At 41.1% G+C, this 21,825-nt stretch overlaps 1 protein-coding gene across 1 annotated transcript in view; it reads left to right on the top strand.

Annotated features, from left to right (window-relative positions):
* Positions 1-21,825, top strand: part of ATP9A (ATPase phospholipid transporting 9A (putative)) — a 62,647-nt gene extending 40,822 nt beyond the window's left edge. The window contains exons 16-28 of the mRNA XM_061441828.1: positions 3,828-3,920; positions 4,763-4,846; positions 5,689-5,859; positions 8,332-8,430; positions 8,711-8,800; positions 8,929-9,073; positions 9,730-9,794; positions 10,574-10,729; positions 12,084-12,148; positions 12,947-13,055; positions 14,323-14,380; positions 16,164-16,367; positions 17,183-21,825. Coding sequence (XP_061297812.1) covers positions 3,828-3,920; positions 4,763-4,846; positions 5,689-5,859; positions 8,332-8,430; positions 8,711-8,800; positions 8,929-9,073; positions 9,730-9,794; positions 10,574-10,729; positions 12,084-12,148; positions 12,947-13,055; positions 14,323-14,380; positions 16,164-16,367; positions 17,183-17,319 — 1,476 coding nt within the window. The 3' untranslated portion in view covers positions 17,320-21,825. The remainder of the gene's footprint in view (positions 1-3,827; positions 3,921-4,762; positions 4,847-5,688; positions 5,860-8,331; positions 8,431-8,710; positions 8,801-8,928; positions 9,074-9,729; positions 9,795-10,573; positions 10,730-12,083; positions 12,149-12,946; positions 13,056-14,322; positions 14,381-16,163; positions 16,368-17,182) is intronic.

Raw genomic sequence — 21,825 nt, 5'->3', positions numbered from 1 at the left:
CTCATCGACAGCAGATTAATGTAGTCTGCTTTATCGGCTGATATTTGGTAGCTTCACGAATCTCAGCTTCCCTGGAGGCCTGGGAGGGCACAGCCACTGTCAGAAATGAAGGGCATCTCGAAGGGATGACGTAAAATGGAGCAATACAGTGGTTGTGTTCAACAACAACAAATATTAGAGAACTTCAGTATTGCTGCTACCAAGATATCTGGTGATAAAGATGGAACTGTAATAGGTGCATACAGTTATTTCCACAAACCATGAAGGTCAAGATGTGTTTAATGTGGATTGAACATTGTTAAAGCTCACGCAAGTGGCTGTATTTGTGTTATCCCGTCTGAGTATTATGGATGTGAATCTACTGTTGTTCAAGGAACTGTTTTCGAGTTCTGGATCACACAACACACTACAGTGTATGGGGCACAAATTTGTATTTTGAGTTGTTCCAGGCTTTGGAATATTAAAACATGCCCAAGGGCAGGAATGTTAGTTGAAGTGGGCTGATAGGCTGAGCTTGTGCAAAGTAATCAGTGTGTTAAATCTGTGAATCTAGAGTTCAACAAAATGCCATTGAAAGTACATAGCCAGCAATGCTAGTGTTCTTGCAAATGTCTCATGCTGTGTGGGGCAGCTGCAGCAAGCATAGTGCATATCCATTTAAATACAGCAAATGTCGATCCTTCGGGTTATTTATTTTTATAGTGGAAATTATGAGGACACTTCAGGTGACCTTTTCAAGACCTAGAATAAAAACGTTAGCAATAAAAGATGGAGGATTAAACCATCTCCCTCCACACTGCTTATTGAAAGTGCAAACTTCAGATGAGATGCTGTTTTATCACAGTTGTAAGAAAAGGGCTGAGCATCGAAGCCGGGGTGCGCTTCGTTACAGCGTGTTCATATGCTCAGCAGAGAAGTGCATGCTCTGAAATTTCCCATCTAAGTGGATGAGAGTCTTTCCCTTCCTCCCTCACTTTGATTTGAAGCTTATTCATTTTAAGTTATCTATTACCTACATTCTCCCCCATTAGGAAGAAAAAGATTTCTATTTTGCATTTCTGTATTTAGAATATTAATGCTACCAAAACCAGCAAAACTCCCACTTGTGGTCAGTGGGAGCAACATCAGGCACAGATCTTGACCGTAAATACTGTTAATAGAAGCACTGGCCCCTCTCTGTTGTGCTTGTTAATTGAGTATCTATTTTGCTGATAAGTTGCTGTTAAGCCGCTAAGATCAGCTCCCTATGTACCCTGTGCGGAAGTAGGGTGTGAGTAGCACATGTTGGGCGCCTAGGTATTACTTTACTATGTTCCTATGTATTCCCAAAATACTACTTTAAGCAGGGTTTTCATTTCTGTTGAAAAGAAAAAGGGGAAAAAAAGGGTTTACAAACAGGTAGTTGTCAAGTTAAATTTTTCTTTGATTAAATATACATGTATGCATGTGTAGGCACGCCGTTTGGTTTTGATCCACAACACAAACACAAGGTGTTTACCTTTTCAGTGTATCTTCTAAACCTGTTAAAAAACAGTTTAAAACTTGGTTAAAAATTTGTATCTTTTAAAACTTATTTAAAAAACAGAAATAAAAGGAAGGAAAGTAGCTTGAAGTATCCAGAAGACAACAGAGTGAGCAACCAGGAAGGAGAGGGAGGGAGAACTGCCGACTGAGACTGCACTCAGAACCGTAGTGAGTAGCATTCAAATGGCAGTATTTTCTGTTCCACCATACGGATATTGCTTGTTCTTGTAAACTGCATCCACTGCAGGAGCCAGTGGGATCATCCTGCCAGGCTTCCTGTACAGTCTGGGTATGGAGTTTCAGTGAGTGATTCATGTGCCCACCCCTACAGTGCTGTTACTGATGGCAGAGTCAGCCATCTCCCTGCTGGTCCTGTCCACTCTGGCTCCTATAAAAAGATCTCCTTCAACATATAACTTTTAGTGAATAAAGTTGTAGTTAATGCTGGAAACAAGTAGCAGATGTTGCCTTGTTTGGGATATTTTTGTCCTATCTCCGTGTTTGCTAGTTAGCAACTGTCAATTCTGCAGCTGATTATTTTAGTTCTGAGAAGTCTTGTTTCTACCAAAGCAGCCGCTCTTCCCTGTCCTGTTTACTGACTTATCTTCTTGAAAGAAGGCCTGTTTTTTTGACCACAATATTTTCCATTCTTCTTTTTCTTTGCATTTTTTTTCCCCTTACCCATGTGGAATGATCTTTGTTGTAAAGCAAAGATAGTGCTATTGTCATATCTGGAATTGAAAGAAGCCTTTGAACCATGACCAGAGTCAGACCATGGTGGAAAAAGATGCCTCTCCAAAACAATATAACTGGCAAATCTCCGTGTAGATTTATAGTGTGATCTTACCATAATATGAGAATGCACTAACCTCCTATTGAACTCGGTGAGAGGAAATGACTAATGCAAGGAGATAGCTGATACAGTATTTATATTGGACAAAAAAATCTAAACTATCTTAAGCCAGTTCTGCAGCACGGGAAGTGGAGTCTTTATTCAGTTTCCTACAGAGATGTTGTTAGACACTTTTTAATCAAATAATTTACTAGATAAACCTTTACCTTTAGCTACTGCCAAAAGTGTTGTTTTATTTAAGCGGATTCTGGTTGTTTTGGTAGGCTGACACGCATTTTGCTTTGGGGATGTGGGGGTATCAGTATACGAAGTTTTCGTGTTGGATGTTTCACTGAAAACTGTGCTTAAGATGAATTATAAGAATCTTCCTCGTGAATATCTCTATGAGTTTGGCAAAAATATTCAGTAAAGGAGCTTTGTTATCTTTGGCTGCTCCTAATTTCCCTAGCAAAGACACTTGCTTCTCATCTTTGCTTTTTTATCCACATTAGCTGCTGCTTTTCTTTTAAGCTGTGGTTATAAACTGTTTTGCCGTTGCCACAGGGTGTTAGACTTCTACCTACCAACTCAAACTGTTAGTGTATGAGAACCTTCACTGCTATTTTCTGTAATAGTGGAAGAGATTGCCATGTATATTAATAGTGTAAGAAAGAAAGTGTCCACTGTGCTTTTCTTTAATACCTTTTTTTTACTCGAGTATTTTCCACCCTTCATTTGCAGCTGTGTATTTCCAGACCTTCCTGGGCTTTTTGTTTTACTGTGTTAAGTTTATTTTCTTCTTATCCCTGGTGGCTATCTTGGTTTACAGAGCAGTTTGTCCCTTACTCATTGTTTTGTCTCCTTTGAGGAAATTGCCAGGGCTTCCATTAGCTTGTAATACTAATAGCTGTGACCTCCTTAGATATCTGCCTGGTTAGAAGGGATTTTTTAATTTGTGGTAATGTAAATATGCTTTGCTTGCAGCCTACAAATTACTTGTATCGGGTAAGGCAGGCAGCAGTCTAACCTTTCTGTGGCAAATGTAAACTTTAATTATGCTTATGCTGTATAATGTAACAGAGGGGGTAAATTAGATTGGATTTTACTCTGTTAAGCTTCGTGCATCTGTTTTATTGCTTCAGGTAAGTATGAAATAAATTTTCTAGGTGAGGACCAGAGGTTATTCCAAAGGCATGCACAATCAGGATTGAGAGGTGTCTGCGTGGAAATGCCATGTTGCAGATTAAAAAGCTCATCATCCTTGTCTAAACCATTAATTTCTACTCTAAATTAACCACGTTGCAGTTGAATAGGCATCTGCTTTTGGCCCCCAGACAGATGGACCTTCAGCCTGAATCAGTGCAGGCATTTTTTGTGACTGGTGTGCAGAAAACTCATCACTTAGCTTGCTGAGGCCACTCCAGATATGCTAATAGTAGCCCAACTTAGACTCTCTGTTTCTTATCTGCAGGATGAATCAACAGGAGAGATCACATTCTATATGAAGGGCGCTGATGTAGTGATGGCTGGGATCGTGCAGTACAATGACTGGCTGGAGGAGGAGGTATGGGTCTGTCTCCCCTATGTATGCAGGGTTTCTCATGCGAGTGCTTTTCTCCTTCCAGGGCAATGCATGACAAAGTTTGTCAGCGTGGCAGGGTGTTCATAAGTGCTAAAACATCTGTGAGTCAGAAAGTCACTGATGTCTTGGCAGTTCATTGAATTAGACTTCAGCCAAATATATATGTTGGAACAAAAAAAGTCAGGCGGCGAGTTCAACACACTTACTGCAGAAAGTCCTGTAAGTAAAATGGATTTTGCTCAGAATGGATTGTCACTCAAGGTCACCACATTTGTCCTGGGCTTGATCCTGTGTTTGTATTTATTGTAGACTGAAAGGTCTAGTTTCAAAACTACATTGGGCAGCTTTATACTGGGATATCCCTATCAGGTCAGTAGTAATGCTGATGCAGAGTTCACAGCAGTACCTTCCGTTACTGATTCTCTCCACCTCCAAACCCTGGTGTTCAAAGAAATAGTATTACTTTGGTCTTATTTTTAAGAGTTGATGGCCAAATAGGTGAAGTCTGCAAATGAAAGGCTTGTGTCCATTTACTTACACATGGAGGAAATGAAATCAGTGGGGTTGGTTTTGTCACACTGGTACAGCAGAGAGAACATTTTTTGTTTCTGATCACTGGTATAGATCACAAACTATTGCAGGTCTCCTTTTTTCCTCTCAGGTTTATCATGCACTTTATCAGATGCTATAGACTCACTAGGGTTGCTCAGATAGGATGGTTATTTTCTTAACTTGCTATCTTACATTGCCATCTCTGCAATGCTGTGCATAAATCATCTTACTTGTGATGGAGTTCACAGTACAGTGTGATATTTCTTTTCCAGTGTGGTAACATGGCTCGGGAAGGCCTGAGGGTTCTTGTCGTAGCCAAAAAGTCTCTGACGGAAGAGCAGTATCAAGACTTTGAAGTAAGTTTTTGTTTGTTTACTTTTCTTTGGTTTTAAACAAACAGTCACTGAAGTGATTCTGACAGACCTCTGGTGATAATGCTGCCTCTCATCTCCCTCCTCCTGCTAGCATTGTCATCCTTCAATGTCAAAGTTGCTTTTTAAGTGATACGTATGAAATTGGATCCCAGCCAGGACCCTCCAAAACAGTTCCTGAATCCTGCCTTATAATCTTTCACACTGATAAATTCTGCAAATCTTCATCATTTGTTAGACAAGTTGTGTTTGTGTGGGGAAATGTGTTGGCTTTCAGTTTTCATTGTTGCATTCTGACATCCATGGAAACTACAAACAACCACAATATAACCCAGCCGAGCTTCATGGAAACGCAGGCTTCACACGTGAGGTTTGTTAGATGGGTCTTTACACACAGCACTATGTTGCTTACCCCAGCCAGGCAAAATGTGAACCGGAACTGTTAAGTTAAATGCAGAGAGGAGATAGTGGAAATGCTTAGGATTCTCCATTGCCATTGTTTGTAGATGTGTTAGTTGTGAAAACCATGGTTAGACCTGTGGTACAAGGGAGTTGCTTCCAGGGTTTCTGTAGATGCCACTTCAGCAGCTGCTGTGCATTGGTGTGCGCATGGATGTGATGTGCACTGTGCTGCCCAGCTGTAACAGGACAGGGACAAAATGACAGTAACTTCCTGAAGTAATTTCCACCTTATTCTGTAACACACACCTCATGTTCGCCAGCCATTACAGGTGGCATCCCTTGAATGAGAGTTAACAGCAGGAGGTTAACTGGTTAACCTGCAGGCTGGCTGTGTGAGTGAGTGGTTGTGTCTGCTCTGTCCTCAGGCACGCTACGTCCAGGCGAAGCTAAGTGTGCATGACCGCTCCTTGAAGGTAGCCACAGTCATCGAGAGCCTGGAAATGGAGATGGAGCTTCTGTGTCTCACCGGCGTGGAGGATCAGCTCCAGACGGACGTCAGACCCACTCTGGAGACACTGAGGAATGCTGGCATTAAGGTCTGTCCAACATGGTGTTATTCCCAGCTGGAACACTTAGACCCTCTGGAGTATGTGGCACTGCCCTACAGCCAGTGAGTCCTGGCAGTGTGGAGGCCCTGTCAAGCTGCATGCTTCACCAGGTGTCATTTCTAAGTGGGAACAGTAGGGCTGGTCAATGCATTTTAAACATCACGTTGGGAACAGAACATGCTGGAAACAGTAAACACATGAAAGCGTGTCACCTTTTGTGCTTTTCTTCTGATCTTGTTTAAACCCCGCTGGTAACTAAGGACCACACAGCCACTTGCTCACTCTCCCCATTTCCCCTCCCTGGACAGGATGGGGAGGAGAATCAAAGGAATGTAAAACCCACAGGTTGAGATAAGAACAGTTTAATATGAAATAAAGTAAAATATAGTGATAATAGAAATAATAACAATAACAATACTGATTCTAATAATAGGGAACAACAAAAAAAGAAAAATGAAAATTGAGAAAACACAAGCAATGTGCTCACCACCCATTGACAGATGCCCAGCCAGTCCCTGAGCAGTGATCAGCCCCTCCTGGCTAACTCCCCCCACTTTATATACTGTGCATAATGTTCTATGGTATGGAATACCCCTTTGGCTAGTTCAGGTCCTGGCTGTGCTCTCTCTGGCTTCTTGTTCTCCTCACTGGCAGAGCATGGGAAACTGAAAAGTCCTTGATCAGGGCAAGTGCTACTTAGCAACAACTAAAACATTGGTGTGTTATCAGCATTATTCTCAGACTAACGCCAAAACACAGCACTGCACCAGCTACTAGGAAGAAAACTAACTCTGTTCCAGCTGAAAACAGGATATCTTCCCGTAACATGCTCTGGCTCCATCTGCAGAGAAGCCGAGTGTGTAGGCAGGGACTTTTGGGCAATAGTTTGTTTCAGATGTTGTATGAAACAAGTGGGGTTTGGGTGTGTTGGGTCCCTGGTGCACCAACTCCTGTGCGGGGGTTGAAGCTGTGCGTATACCGCTTTTCAGTAGCCACTAGAGGGGGTGTGAGCCAAGAGAATCGGGCGCTGGGCTGACTTTAGTTCTGTGTGCTCAGCGGCGGGGGAACCGGTGGTGCTGCTTAGTTCCCATCTAGGGAAACCTGTCGGTCAGAGCCCAAACTTGCAAAAAGGAGTTAAAAAAATATATATAAATGGAGTAAATATTCAGATTTGGGTGAAAAAAGTGGGTAAAAGGTTCTGGTCGTGATTTCTCTGCTGTAAGCAGCAATGGGAGCAAAAATCTTGAGCCATGCTGTGAATCCAGAGCAGGGCTGTGTGTTTGGGATTTAGGTAGGAAGTGGAATTCAAGGCTTGGGGCAAGCTTCCAAAAGCGTTTTCTGTTTGGAACCATCCCTGTCAACAGCAAGGACTTGAGCAGAGAAGTGAGATGAGTGGAATCAGACAATTCTTTAGCAGGACTGTGGGTTTTTCCCCCTGCAGCGTAGCCCTGGCCAGTTATTCCAAAGCTGGTTTTGCTTTTTTTCTCTCCACCTTGGCTGGAGTCAGTGTCAGGGTGTGGGCTGTGTCATCACACAGCCAGGCCGGCACTTCAGAGCACTCCTTGCAATGGTATGTTCATCAGGGTATTGCATGCAAGAAGTAAATCAAGAGGAAGGCGGTCTTGTAATTCATTACAGGGACCATCTTGTTAAGATCAAATCTCTTTCCAACCTCAGATTATTGAACAAATAAGTGAGTCTTTGTGTGGTTTGGTTTGTTTTGGTTTGGTTTTTCTCTTTGTGTTAGGTATAAATATATATATTTTTTTAAGTTTCATGAAATACTCTTGGGTGGTGTCTTGAAAGAATAAAACATCAGTGGAAAAACAAAAATCCAACCCCAAAACTCTGGTATATTTACACTATTGAGAGAATTTCCTGTCAGATTATAACTGGGTATTGCTGCTGGGTATAGCTGCTGACATTGCTTTCTAACACCCCCCCTCACCAGCACAAAATAAAAGGAGCAGTGTATATTTAACAAGAAAAAAATAGAAAAGCAACAACCAACGGAGTCTGTTCCAGACGCACACATCAGCAGTGAGCTAACCCCAGTTGCATCATCCATATTTCAGGCAGGGCCACGAGGGATCTTTATGCAGCAGGGCCCGTTTGTTTCAGCGTATGAGAAATAGGTGGGGTGGGACCCATTAGCACACGCATACACATTCTTTAGCTTGAGTTTTGTGGGTTTATCAGCAGAATCTTGAAATATTGCAGGTGGGAAAAAATGTTATAGTTTGTAACTTCTTCTGCATTTCAGCCTCTTTAAAAGCTTTGCTTTCATCTGTGAGACTTTTCTTGTATGTTTTAAAATAAGGCTTTCTTTTTAGAAGAATAGTTTGTAGATGTATTCTAACAATCCTTTTGTATGCCTGAACTGGCAGGTGGTACTTCTAGGTGTTCTGCAGACGTGGTTGTTAAGTTTTGTATTTAAGGCATTAAATATTTGCATTTTAGGTGTGGATGCTGACAGGGGATAAGTTGGAGACAGCCACATGTACGGCCAAGAATGCACATTTGGTGACACGGACACAGGACATCCATATATTCAGGCTAGTGAGTAACACCCACATACCCCTCGGGACTTATTTGTGACCCCAAATTCTGGAGCAGGAAGGGAGCTGAGATCACAACTGTTTTCTAGCAGTAGACTCAGAATCTCATTATCCTTTTGACACAGCTTTCTATTCCCTGAGTTTTTGTTTATCTGACTATGTGCTCTGAATAATTCCTTGTGCTGCCCATCCGTATTGCTTTGGCTCCCTCCGAGACTTGTTTGTTTGGTTTCTCACCCCACTGAAGCAAACCCTTCCTCAGTTGCCATGTTTTTCCCCAGGTGACTAACCGTGGAGAAGCCCATCTCGAGCTGAACGCCTTCCGCCGGAAGCACGACTGTGCTCTTGTTATTTCTGGTGACTCGTTGGAGGTAGGCTCCAAACACCTCGGGCTGCTCAGGAACAGCCCCAAATCACTGTGGCTGAATTTGGGTTATGTTGTTTTAAGGAAACTTTCCCAGTACAAACACCGGTGACGCTTCTGATCTCTGTAAATTAGGTGTGTCTGAAATACTATGAGTATGAGTTCATGGAGCTGGCTTGCCAGTGCCCTGCCGTCGTGTGCTGCAGATGTGCTCCAACACAGAAGGCCCAGATTGTGCGATTGCTCCAGGAAAGGACTGGAAAGCTCACCTGTGCAGTAGGTAAGGGGCTAGTTGGGGAGGAGAAACCATGTAGGGTGATGGCTTTACTACTACTGCTACATTTGAGTGAACAGTCCTGTGTTATCTCATAATAACCCTGAAGTGCTGAGTTAGGAAGCAGTTTTTTGTGAGATGGTGGAGAAGATGAAGTTTTGTATATGGGAACTTCAATGAGAAAATACTCATAAATATTTAGGGTGATATCTTTGCAAAACGGAGCTTAAATTTGATCAGGTAAAGTGTCATTGTTAATTTGTGAGCTTTATTTCAGCCCTGTAGGTACTTAAAGTAAGTGATTACTTGTAGGTGCACTTACATGACAGATAAAGTGATCAGACCTCTGGCTCTATTAAAAACTAAACTTCCTAAAAAATGAATGCAAGTGCTCGGTGATAGGCAACCAGAAGTCTGATTTTCAGCCACTAAGGGGTGGGGCTGTCATCCAACTGCCCTTGCACTGCTAAGGCATCCAGCAAAGATAAGAAATGTCAAATTCAGAATTCATTATTCCTATTTACAGTCTTGCTTTTGTTGTTTAGAATCCTGCTTATTTGATAGGCTTAAATGTTTCTTTTAATGTCTGGTGCAGATGTCTTCAGTGGATTTGCAAGTTGCCCTTGTTGCTTAACTACTGATGTCATTTGTCTGACCTGCAGGTGATGGAGGGAATGATGTTAGCATGATTCAGGAGGCTGACTGTGGTGTTGGAGTTGAAGGAAAGGTGAGATTACCTCGTGTTTAATAAGGCTTCTGATGGCAATTCAGGAGCTAGTTCACAAGTAACTCTTAAATGAATCTTCAGAAATTTGTGCAAGAACATGAAGAGTTTCCACAAGAATAATCATCAGACCCATAGCCTTATCATGAAAAATAACTTGGCTGCAAAGGAGACTACTGCTTGACAGAGTTCAAGTTTGTTATTTGATTCTTGTCCAAATTCAGGGAATCTGCCCATCATAGTTAGTTTTTGGAGCTTTTAATCACACATAGGTGCTCCAGATGATAGTTATATTTACCCTGATAACATCTACTCCACATTTACAATTAAAAGCTGTTTATGTTTGTTTAGAAAGCAAACTCTAGATTAGAGCTCTGGTTCCTGCATGTAGAGCTGCTTGGAGTGACAAGGCTGGATTGGAGGCAGTGGAAAGACTCTGCATGGAGTGAGCCAAAACATTAAAATTGATTGAACTTTTGAGACTGAAAATTTGCATTCAGTACTGACTTGATATGAGTGTCACGTTAGCATGCACGTTGTGAATCATAATCCAGAGGATTGCTTAGAATTGGAGCCCAGGGTTCAAATGGGAATTATTCTCATTTTTGCTCTCTGCTTATAAGCCGTGGTGGAAAGCAGAAGTGTTGAGGTAATACTCTCCTCCACCTAATGTATTGCAAATTTTCTTGGAAATTGTGTCAGAAATAACTAAATAATGTGATATTTCTTTGTTTCCAATAATGAAATGATCTCCCTGTGCTTTTACTTGCTGTTGTACACAGGAAGGAAAACAGGCATCACTTGCAGCTGATTTCTCTATCACTCAGTTTAAACATCTGGGTCGTTTGCTAATGGTGCATGGAAGGAACAGTTACAAACGGTCTGCAGCTCTCAGTCAGTTTGTTATCCACAGGAGCCTGTGCATCAGTACAATGCAGGTAAATGGACTGTCATGAGGGTTTTTCCAGTGGAGAGGTGAAAAAGCCGAATCAAAAAGTAGAGGTTTTTCATTTTACCCTTTCCTAAAGGGTAAAAGTGTTTCATTCTGGATGCAACTATTTATTTTCCTGCAAATTTTCATGGATTGGACCTTAAGGTTGTTACTTTTATTGAAAACACACAAGAAAGTTACTGGTATTGGGAAAACAATATTCTACCTTAGAAAACACGGCTTTCACACAGCATGTCAGCGCTGTTGTTTAGTAATGGTGGGAAATACTGAAAATCTGAAGCAGGGCAATACTCTCAAGGCCTCTGTTGAGTAAGTGCACTTATTTTCAGGTGTATTTTAACTTCAGTTGCACTATTTGAAGCCCTTATTTAAGCAACTGAGGAGGACCTGGCTCAGACCTTGATGAGGTTACCCACAGCTCAGTCTCGTGCGCTGTGAAGTGTTCATCGGAGCTGTGCTCAAAGGCTGCTGAAGCTCCTGTTAACCTTCCCAGGTACTCAGCAGCTCACTGCAGCATCATGGAGGCATTCTCTTCCTCTCTGTTTCAAAGGGAACCTTAGAAATAGATTTGTTATTAACAAAATTTACGTTGCTCATGTGCAGAGCCTCAGTGTAACAAATACACAATTGCCAGTTGGCAGGGAGAGCTGAAAGAGATTTTAAGAGTTTTAAGAGTCTTAGCTGTGTGACTTGAGCGAAAGTCAGAGTGAAGAACAGAGATTACTCTTTGGGAGCTGCATTTTCATGCCAGAAAGTACTGATATATTCCTGAAAAATCCTACATGCTTTTTGAGCAAAATACTTTGTATTTTTGAGAAGGCTGGTTCTGCCTATTCCCCTCTTTGGAATAAACGTGTTGGAGAGGGATGCACAGAGACAAAAGGTTCAGGCTTAAGGGGCAGTCTAGCTTACTCTGCAGCTGAGGGCAAGAACAGAAAACAAACCCATAACTTCTGACAAAAAAGAAGTCATAGTGAACTCTTTGGAGTTTGTATTGGTGAGTGTTCACTCTTTTTATGATGTGAAGGCATCATCCAAGCATAAATAAGTACACACCTGCTCTTCACAACATCTGGATCAAACCAGTGGCCTGTGGAGGAAACTCTTTCTGTTACATTACAAAAAGTTTTCCAAGTCCAGCTCTCCAGTGTTTGCTGTTAAACATCACTTTCATGCAAGATTTGCATAGGAATAAAAAGGGTTGATATTACATTCTTCTGTATTCATTTCAGGAACTTGGAGAGCCTGCTGCAAGTATGTTCCAGTTTGAGCAGAGTATATTTTTAAGCTGTTACTGCAATATCTTAACACCTGAGAACCTTATTTCTTTTATTTTCTAGGCTGTTTTCTCATCAGTATTTTACTTTGCTTCAGTTCCTCTCTATCAAGGCTTTCTCATCATTGGGTAAGAGCTCACTTTTTACTACTAGTGTGGAAAACCTGTGCACAATGAATAGATTTGGGTTAATTAATACACAGAGCATGCACATCTCCACTCTGCATGTTTCACAGCATTCCTTAAGACGATGTACGTGATCCTTGTCCCCCTTCTGCTCCTCTGCACTGAGCAAAGCCACTGAGCCAGTTACAGAAAGCTTTCCGCAAGGACAGTTTGTCACATTCAGAACATGAGAAGCAAGCCATCCTCCCTGAGCTGTTGCCTTGATCCTACTAAAAAGTAGAGGGACAGTCTTTGTGCTTTGGTGCCTGCACAGCAGTAAGAACCAGTGCCCAATTCCTCATAGCGTCAGAAGCAGGGAACAACCCAAACTTTTCAACAGGAGGAATGAGTTCCTGTCCCAGATATACTGGGATTACACTTGTAATCCTATGACTTTACATTTTTGTGTACATAATTAAGAAAAAAACAAACAGCAAATTCATCTCCATTTCCCCTGATGCAAACAGGATGAAGCCTGAAGTGTAGAGCAGACTTTGGGGTTTGGACAGGCCTGTCCTTGGCTCCATTAACACCAATTGCAATACTTGAGCCAATCATCTGTGTATGAGGGTTTCTAATCAAAAGCCATTCAAAAAGTAAATCCTGCAGGTTTTTTCTACATGCACAACTCCATTTGCAAGTTTTTATAACATGTATGTCACTTGGCACTTGAAGAATATTGTATTTCCTTTCTGAAGACTTGCATTTCTGTTTGCTCATCTACGCCTTAGATAATTTACTGGTCTTCTACCTTCTTGCCAGGTACTCCACAATTTACACGATGTTTCCAGTGTTTTCTCTAGTCCTGGACAAGGATGTTAAATCTGAAGTTGCAATGTTGTACCCAGAGCTCTACAAAGATCTTCTTAAGGTGCGAGAGACTTCTGTTTGTCTGTTTTAGTTTAAGGCAAGATGTTCATCTTGATTTGAAACTCTTTAAATGTGTAAAGTCAAATATATTACCAATAGATACAGAGCCTTATCATGTGTTTTCAAGCAAAATTGTTTTAAAGGCAAATTTGAATCAAGAGATACAACCAGATTTCCTGGCAGTTTGTTATTGAATGCTACATGAAATGCAATTTATTAAAAACGGCTGGGAAAATAGAATTTCCATTCTGTGGGAAATTCTAAGGATTTAATATTACTGATTTGTTCCAAAATAAAGGGGAAAGAGAAATTGTTGGGGATTTGGCACTATCCTGAAGCCAGAGAAGGGGGTGGGGAGGAGGGATATGCTCACTTGATGGAGGGAGGAGGTTATCACATAGTTTTTTGAATAGAAATTTGTCTTGTGGATGATCTAAAGGGACCTAAAGGTTTGGTTGCTGTGCCATTTTTGTAGCTTTAACATGAAAGTTGGGTCCTTCTCATTAAAGAAAGAAAACTTAATTTGATATTTACCATGGAAATATCAGGAAGGTAAATCCTGGCTTAGGTTCCTTTTGTTTTCTTTAAGGTATTTTTTTATCTCTCCTGGAAAACTGAATAACTAGGGTATGCAGACTGGCAACATCCCTCTTAACAGAAGGAAAGGGTGGACTGAGTCTTCAACAGATCCTTTCCCTCAAGGATTTTTGTTAAACAGATACTCTCAAAAGCAAAGCCTGTTTTTCCAACAGCCTGAATAAGTCTCCATCTGGTTTCACTTGTATGTTGTCTCTTATGTCATAAACCACTAATTCTCCAACCATCCTTAGGCCTGGTCTAAACATAGGGGGGTTTTGTGCTGGTATAGCTGTGTTGGCTGGAGATGCTTTTTCTTAAAGAAAAAAACCTATCTGCCTTCAAGATGATGGTGATTTGTGTGTGTGTGTCTAGAAATATAATATTAATATGTTCATATATATGTGTATACACACATCCTATATTTCATAGTACAATGACTAAACTCACGAGACTCTTGGCATTGAATTAATCGTGTGTGCCGTAAGGACGAGGTTGTACTGTACTGTACAAGCAGTGAGCTTCCACAGTCCCAGGCCTCCTTCATCCATTGTGGAAAAATGAGAGTAAAGACATGGTACCTCAGGGCTGGTTGGTTCTCTTTTGTCAGTTGCTGAGTTAATCTGCCAGTGAATGTTCATAGAAGAAAACCCCAATGGCACTATGTCTTTTTTTTCTTCTTTCCCCTGCAGGGACGACCATTATCATACAAAACTTTTTTAATATGGGTCTTAATAAGCATCTATCAAGGTAAGAAATCAACTTCTGCTTGTGCCTTCAGATGTTTTAATGAGTACAGAATATCTGATTTCTTTGTATTGCAGGAAGTGAAGTAAGGCATGAAGGGAATTTAGCAATTCTTCCTTGGGTTAATGAATATATATTTTTTTGTCTCAGAAAATCTTGGTAGCATTACCAAAGGAAGGAATTATCTAAATCTAAATATTGGCAGCAACTGGCCTACCCTATTGTAGGCAGCAATGTAGAAGTTCAAAGCATTGTGCCTCTTGCCGTTAGGACCATCATTTGTAATTCTGTGCACGTTCCTTTTGGTGCTTTCATTGCTCCATCGGTAGAGTAGAACCTGTGACTCTTGCTTTCTTTTGGAAAAGGTTTGCAAACCTGTACGTTAGACAGGTTAAGTCAGCATGCAAAGTACAGAATCTGTAGCTTTGTGTATTTTTATTTAAACCCTGTGTAATAGAAGTGGCAATAGCTCTAGCAGGTCTTTTCTTTTGTCTATCTTTTATCAAGTAATGTCAAAGTCAAATACTTCCTATAAGTATTAATCGGGGAATTATGGAAAGCATGTAAATAACATGGAGCTATAAAGCTGAAATGGTGATATGATTCTGTGACAATATTTCATGTTTTCCAAAACTTCTTTATGAAAAAGAGTCAGAATAAATGTGCCAAAGTAAGCAGATAATTCTTACTGATTTAATGGATACAGTCATGCTCAGTAGGGAGTGAATCCAAGAATATGAAACCTCTGTTAGCATTATTTTCTGAAACCTAATGTGGTAGAACCCTACAACAGGGATGACGGTCTTCTGGTGCTATATAAATATGATGGCAAAGCCAAGGCATTTATAGAAAACTCACAAGTGGTGGAAAGCTAAAGCCAGAGGGTGATGCATTGAGGGAAAGATTTCTTCTAGAGCTAAGACCACTATCTGGTTACAATATTTGGTTAAAGTGACCTCATTTCTGATGTGCTAAATAACTAGAAAACAGCCGGCCAAACAATTGGGCTAGTTACTAGCAGAGATGAGCCTGACCAAAAACTTGAGTAGACCTAAACTTTGGAAAGTTCACAGCTGCATTTGAACTTTGTGGCTCAAACTCTGGTCACTTGCAGGTTTTCCCTTCCGAAAAGAGCCTAGTGTGATGGATGTTGGTGCAGATTACTCATGCTGCTAACATGAGTTATTTGTGCAGGTGGCTGTGTGGAGAGTTGTGAGCATTCCCTGGCCAGCCAGAATAGGAGCACGAAACAATGCATCATTAACAGTGCTTTAATATGTACTCCTTTTGGGGGGAAGTGTAAAAGGGGAGAGATCTTGGCCAAAGTAGTGCAAAGAGAAGCTAACTTGTATCCACTGAGCTTTTCAACACCTTGCTTCCAGCTGGGCACTGAGGCAATGCAGTAGGTTTTAGAAGTATTTAATATATTTTAGCTTCTGAGTAGTGACCAACTGCTTTTCTGGGAGAAAGATAGAGTTTGGGGATGTTAGAAATCTGCAGCTGCCAAAATAAGTGTGTATTAATTTCCTATCTCTGTGTGTCTGTGAACATGATAGACTGTTACAAAAGTCTGGGCACCTCTGCTGTAACTTTTCCCTGTCTTCTCATCAGTTCTGTCGCCTAAATAGTAACTGATTTGTTGTCATTACATTAATCAGATTTCGTGAAAAACACTCTCAAGACATGTCTATGTTTCAGCCTTTCCAAGACCTAAGGGTTTTACAGAGGGCTTTAGAGCTTAAACTGGTGTTTGAATAAAAGACCCAAATGTTCCATTCCCTTGCAGGCAGCATCATCATGTATGGAGCACTCCTCCTCTTTGAATCTGAATTTGTCCATATTGTTGCCATTTCCTTCACTTCCTTGATTCTCACTGAGTTATTGATGGTGGCGTTGACGATCCAGACGTGGCACTGGCTCATGATAGTGGCTGAGCTGCTTAGTCTCTCCTGCTACATAGCTTCTCTGGTCTTTCTACATGAGTTTATTGGTAAGGTTAAATGCCTTTTCTCTAATGAGTTAGTTTATAACCTGAATAGTAACAGGACTGTAAGGAGCTGAATTGAGCTTAAAGGCTGATAATGAAGCCAAAAATAATTACAATGACAGTATTTCAGACCTGAGTAAGCTGTGTTATTTGAACGCTCTTGAAAGGCATTTTGTGGTTTCTTCTCACAGCAAAATGCTGCAGGAGGTAAAGGTGGTCAGTAGAGTATGTGCTGCCCAGTGAATGTTATCTGTACTTTCAGAGCTCCACCACATATCAGCTGTCATATACAAGTGTTCTTTAGTTCCGTAAGGGACTGAACTTGGGACTACAGATTGAAACCTCTGTTGCTGGTTTGAAAGATCTCATCTTTTAACTGGGTGAAGGAGCTGCCCCCTAAAACTTATTTTGTCTCCTTCACTGGGGCCCCTCTCTTGTGGGTTCACTTGTTGATTGGTGGGGCTTTTTTAGTTGCCTGAAACAGAGCTAATCCTTTTCCCTGTCTAAAGGAAAAGGGTGACAAATTCCAGCTTCCCCCAGTAGCTGTCTAGTTGCAAATATCAGATACATAGGGTTTCTTCCAGTGTTCATGCAGAAACCACAAGATGTCACTGCTTCTTCCGTAAAGCTCTTTGCTAACACTGAGGACAATGAGGATAACTTTGCATTGGGCTAGATCTGCATCCCTTGCGTGTGGGTATACCAGCTTTATTTTGAGCAATGCTTCAACTATCTTTGCAGAGATTCTGAGGTATTATAACCTGTTCCCAGGATGTACTTCCCATCTTCCTTGACTTTGTGCTCTTTTCTTTATACAGATGTTTACTTCATTGCGACTTTGTCGTTCTTGTGGAAAGTCACAGTCATCACTCTGGTGAGCTGTCTTCCCCTCTACGTCCTCAAGTACCTGAGACGAAGGTTTTCTCCCCCCAGCTATTCGAAGCTCACGTCTTAGGGCTGCTCTCCTTGCACACCAGAGGCAAATATTGCACATGGCTGAGAGACAAAATCATGTAGTTGTTACTATAATGAATGTCTGATATTTGCATAAGGATCATGTGGTAATCTCTATTACATGCTGCTTTATTGAAAAAGACTTCACAACTGCTGTGAACGGAAACCTAATGATAAAAGGGAGTTTTCTGAGGGTGGAGGCACTTGTTAGTTCATCCAGTCCTTACTGCTTTTGTTCAACTTAACTGGGGTCAAATGCATGTAACTGTGATGATGGGCTTCTCATGCATGGTTAAAAGTGTCTGAAAGCTGCTAACTGACCTCAGAATTCGCATTTGAGAAATTTGTTCCTTTTTTAAGTATCTGTGCTGTTCCTTGCATTGTGTTATGTTATTTTATATTATTTATCTTTTCGGTTCAAGTAGTTACATTCTTCTTGCATCTTGGAAATCCCTTAATGTAGGTGACGCACTATACTGCTGACAGCTGATTCCTGATTTATGGCATGCTGTTTCCATAATGGGGCTCCAGCATGTCGGATCTACACACACTTGAGAATCTGAGCGTGTTTGAGATCTTCCTTCAGTTGAAATGTGGTCACCCTAGTGATTTTGGAGGTATACAGGCATTAATAAATACAGAGAAATGCTAGTCCAAAATGAAGAAATTCAGTTTTGTTTAGCTTTTGTGCTTCCTGTTAAAAGGAGCTGGTGATATAATAGCTTTACTTGGTGTTTATTTGTATAGGAGAAAATTATCTAAACTAAGGCAAATCCTCTTTGGGAAAGAAACTTGCAGTTGATCAGACTTGAAATGTGTTGACAACGTGAGAAGAGACTCGTACTGTTCTGCAGACAATGTGGCAGTCGTGTCTTGAATCCTTGGAGACTGAAAGGAGAGGTCACAGAGCTGCTACTCCTCACAGCTACATGAAATCTGTTTCCTGTTAGGATGAAACTGTGAAGATGAGCTGCAAATAAGCTGAGGCACTCCTAGGTGGATGTTGTTCATGACATACTCCCTGCAGAGAGGCAGTTTTTTTACTTGCTTTGCAGTTTTGCACTTGCTTTGCTCTAAAAACTGAACTTGAATCACAGAAGTGGGATTCATATGAAGGTATTAAGCTCATGTACCGAGCAATTTTATGAATTTATTTTTCATTTTCAAAAATTAAACTCAGTGAGTTCTGTTTTTATAATAAGCTTCGGTCCACGCTATAATACCATGAGGAGAGCAACACGTACGTAGGCTGCTCAGGAGAAGGACGGAGTTATGGGAGCCTTTTGCAATTGGGCCCATGCATCAAACACGTATGAGCTTTTAGTGGCAGACATCTTCATCTAATGGCTGTTTAGTCTGTGCTAAATTAGTTGCTTGCTGTCTCATTCCCGCATCATAAAAAGCACTGTTGGAGCTGGCACTGTTTGGCACCGTTGTTGGTCGACTGCATGGAGGGACCAGGAATGGCAGAGCCCGGGGCCTGAGCTCCCCTCTCGTTTCTCAAGGCAGCTCTTCCAGGCCAGGACAGTCATGCTGGTGAGAGGAGCCAAAGCTCCATGGTCATCTGTGTGCCATGCTGAACCTCTTTAATGGGCTGCCAGCTTCCATTGCTATTGCTACAGGCGCTCCGCTGTCGCAAGCAGCACAATGCTGCATTAAAAAGTCTGATGTGAAAATCTGTGGAAAATGGGAGTGTTGTTTTAAAAGAGCTGGAGTCTGTGTTGACCCAGAGTGGGTATGGCTTGAATTTTCAGATCTAAGATAGCCGCGGCTTATGTGGTCAATGTGTGGTAATTGCTCCGGGGGATGTTTTGCACAACCTGACCTGCCTTGCTTGATCTTGGATCCTGCAAGTAAATATCAAAGAGGAGGGAAGCAAGTTCCAGAAGATTTAGAGACAAATTAGATGTGCTTCTTAATGTGTGTGGCGCGGGGGAGAGGAAGGTACAAGTCCTTATGACCTTTTTGTTGTTTCATGTAGTGGAAGCCCTCCTAATTCAGAAAATTACGTTTCAGGATCCTTCAGGAGTAAGAACAGCAAATGCTCTGCAATCTTAACTCGCTGGTTTTTCTTTTGTGCCGCTCTTCTGATAGGTGCTTGTCTGAAGTCCTGATACATAGCAACCACCTTCAGAAACAACCTGCAGCCTAAGGAAAGCTAATTCTTAGTATTGACTTTTGTATAAAATATGCCTCTTTTCTTGTCTTCTTCCCGCTCCTAAAAATGACAATATGCATTTCTGCTTGACACACGTGTTCATGTGGGCCCCAGAAGTCCAATATTCCCAGTGATTTGTCTCACAGAGGAAAAGCGGTGCCTGGACAGCCCATTTGCTTGGGGAGTTGGGCTAGCAGCCTTTTGTGAATTATGCCACTTTGCCAAAAGGATACTTAATGTTGTCTTTAGTATGACTTGCTCCAGCTCCTGCATAGTGTCAGCCATGCAGGTGCTCTGGAGTTCCTCAGTCAGCATTTGGTTTAAGCAGATTTAAATACAAGAATCAAGAATTTCTTTTGGCTACTCCCTGTGGCTAAGAAGTCAAGTCCCTCTTGACTGTTGGCAGACACATTGCAGTACACATCTTTGTAAAACCCTGTCCCTATCCAGTGTGTATTAGGAGTTAAATGTCCTGCAAGAATAACAGTGCCATGCTACTGTATGTAAATATTTGAGATGTATAGATGGTAGAATTCACTGTCTCCTGAAGTCAATACAGTTTACACTGAGTGGACCATATTTGCAAAATATTAGCTTACACCAAGAAAGGGAGAGAATTGTGATTTCATTTATATTTATTGAATCATAACTATAAAAAGGAACTCATATTTAGTGAATAGGTAGTAATGTATAGCTGTGTTTTGGGGTGCGAATGTTCCTTTGCAGGTAGTTTTTTGCACAAGATTGTAAATCCAGGAGGTAATTTCTGTCTGGGTGTACACTGCATCTTTTTAAAGCAATTGGAAAATTGAAACTGCCATTTAACAAACAGCAGGAAAGAGGAATGATTGTTGTATTTTTCAAGTTTAGCACTTTATGTCTGCAATCTATTTCTCTTAAGTTATTTAAAAAATGTTTTTAAAAGCAAAGTTTAATACATATGTTCATACTTACTGTACATTGAATAAATGGATTCTCTGCTGGAAATAGAATCTTTTTCTTCTAGTAAGCTCCTAATTTGTGCTTTTTGGGAGTGAAGCATTGCTTTCTTCTATGTAGTATCTTGTTTGTAGCCTTACTTAGTATTCTTCCTATTCCTTTTTTTGTTCTGGTTTACGTACTGTAGCAGTTCATGTAACCTGTGTGCTTTGGGACTGTGCTCCAAGTGATGCTGTAGGATAGCAGTGTATGTCTCTCTTGCTTCCCATGGATGCTTAGGGAAGCCCATGCTCCGTGCTGTGCTGCTGCAGTGGTTAGTTATCGTGGAGGTTTTGTGACATGCACTGTTTTCTTCTTGCATCTCAGCAGTAATTCAGATGCGTTGTAACCCTCTTGTTTTATTTTTTTTCCTTTAACTATATTTGTTTCCTCCATAGAGCTTGTCCTGTTTATCTTGCAAACATTCATTTTGCTCAGCTTATAATGCAACATTCTTTGTTCAACAGCAGCAGCTTAAATCTCTGCAGGGTCTTACCAGAACTGGGCTGAGGAGTGATAAGTGACATCTCTGGTGTCCCCTTGGTGTTGAGAACTATGTGATGAGAGCTACAGCTGTGGCTGGACCAAACAGCAGCACCAAAGGTGTTGTTTTAATGTGGTCTACTGTCCTGTCACAACTAAACACTATGACATCCTCATCCTCTGCAATTGCTGAGGAAGAATTTGCTATAGTTGAGCTGTTTGTCAGGGAGGCGCAGAACATTAGATTTGTGAAGCCCTAAAGCTTGTCTTCTGGGTTTGTCTTTTAAAGAAAGCTGCTGCACCATCTGATGCATCATAAATCCTTGGTTTGCAGAAGCAGTGCTCTAAACCAGGTATGTGAGCTGCCACTGCCTGCGGCTCACCATCACAAGTTCTTTGGACACCACTGTTTGGATGGGGTTTGACTCATCTCCACAGTTGCTGATGCCAGTGCAGTGCCCATTAAAATCTTCAGTGTGAGCTGAATGGGCTTTCATTTATTATTATTTCATAATTAATAAACTCTGATTTGCATGAAATCCTGGGTTCTACAGCTTTGCCAATATGGTCCATTACTACTGCCTACTACAACCTGTGTACTTATATGCCTTTGAGAACATTTTTAATTGTTACAACTGTTAAAAAAATGTTAATTTCATTTTTAATTGGGGAAATGGATTATGGTGTCAAAATTATATTTACTGTAATGCCAGTGTTTTGTACCTGTCATCTAGTTAAACAATGTGTACATACTCTTGATTCAAGAGAAATATGAATGCCAATTATTTATTGTTCTGTGGAGTTATATGTTGCAGATGTGTAAGATCTTAAAAGGGAATGTTGTAAAACAAGGTGGAAAAATAAATTTTATGCAACTTCTTTACTTCA

This window comes from Pezoporus flaviventris, unplaced genomic scaffold, assembly GCF_033815535.1.
Source record: "Pezoporus flaviventris isolate CSIRO_AGI_PZ_B2104156 unplaced genomic scaffold, CSIRO_AGI_Pfla_v1 ptg000213l, whole genome shotgun sequence".
NCBI classification, from domain to species: Eukaryota; Metazoa; Chordata; class Aves; order Psittaciformes; family Psittacidae; genus Pezoporus; species Pezoporus flaviventris.
The sequence above is the reverse complement of the archived record's forward strand: the minus strand, read 5'-3'. Positions and strand labels throughout refer to the sequence as shown.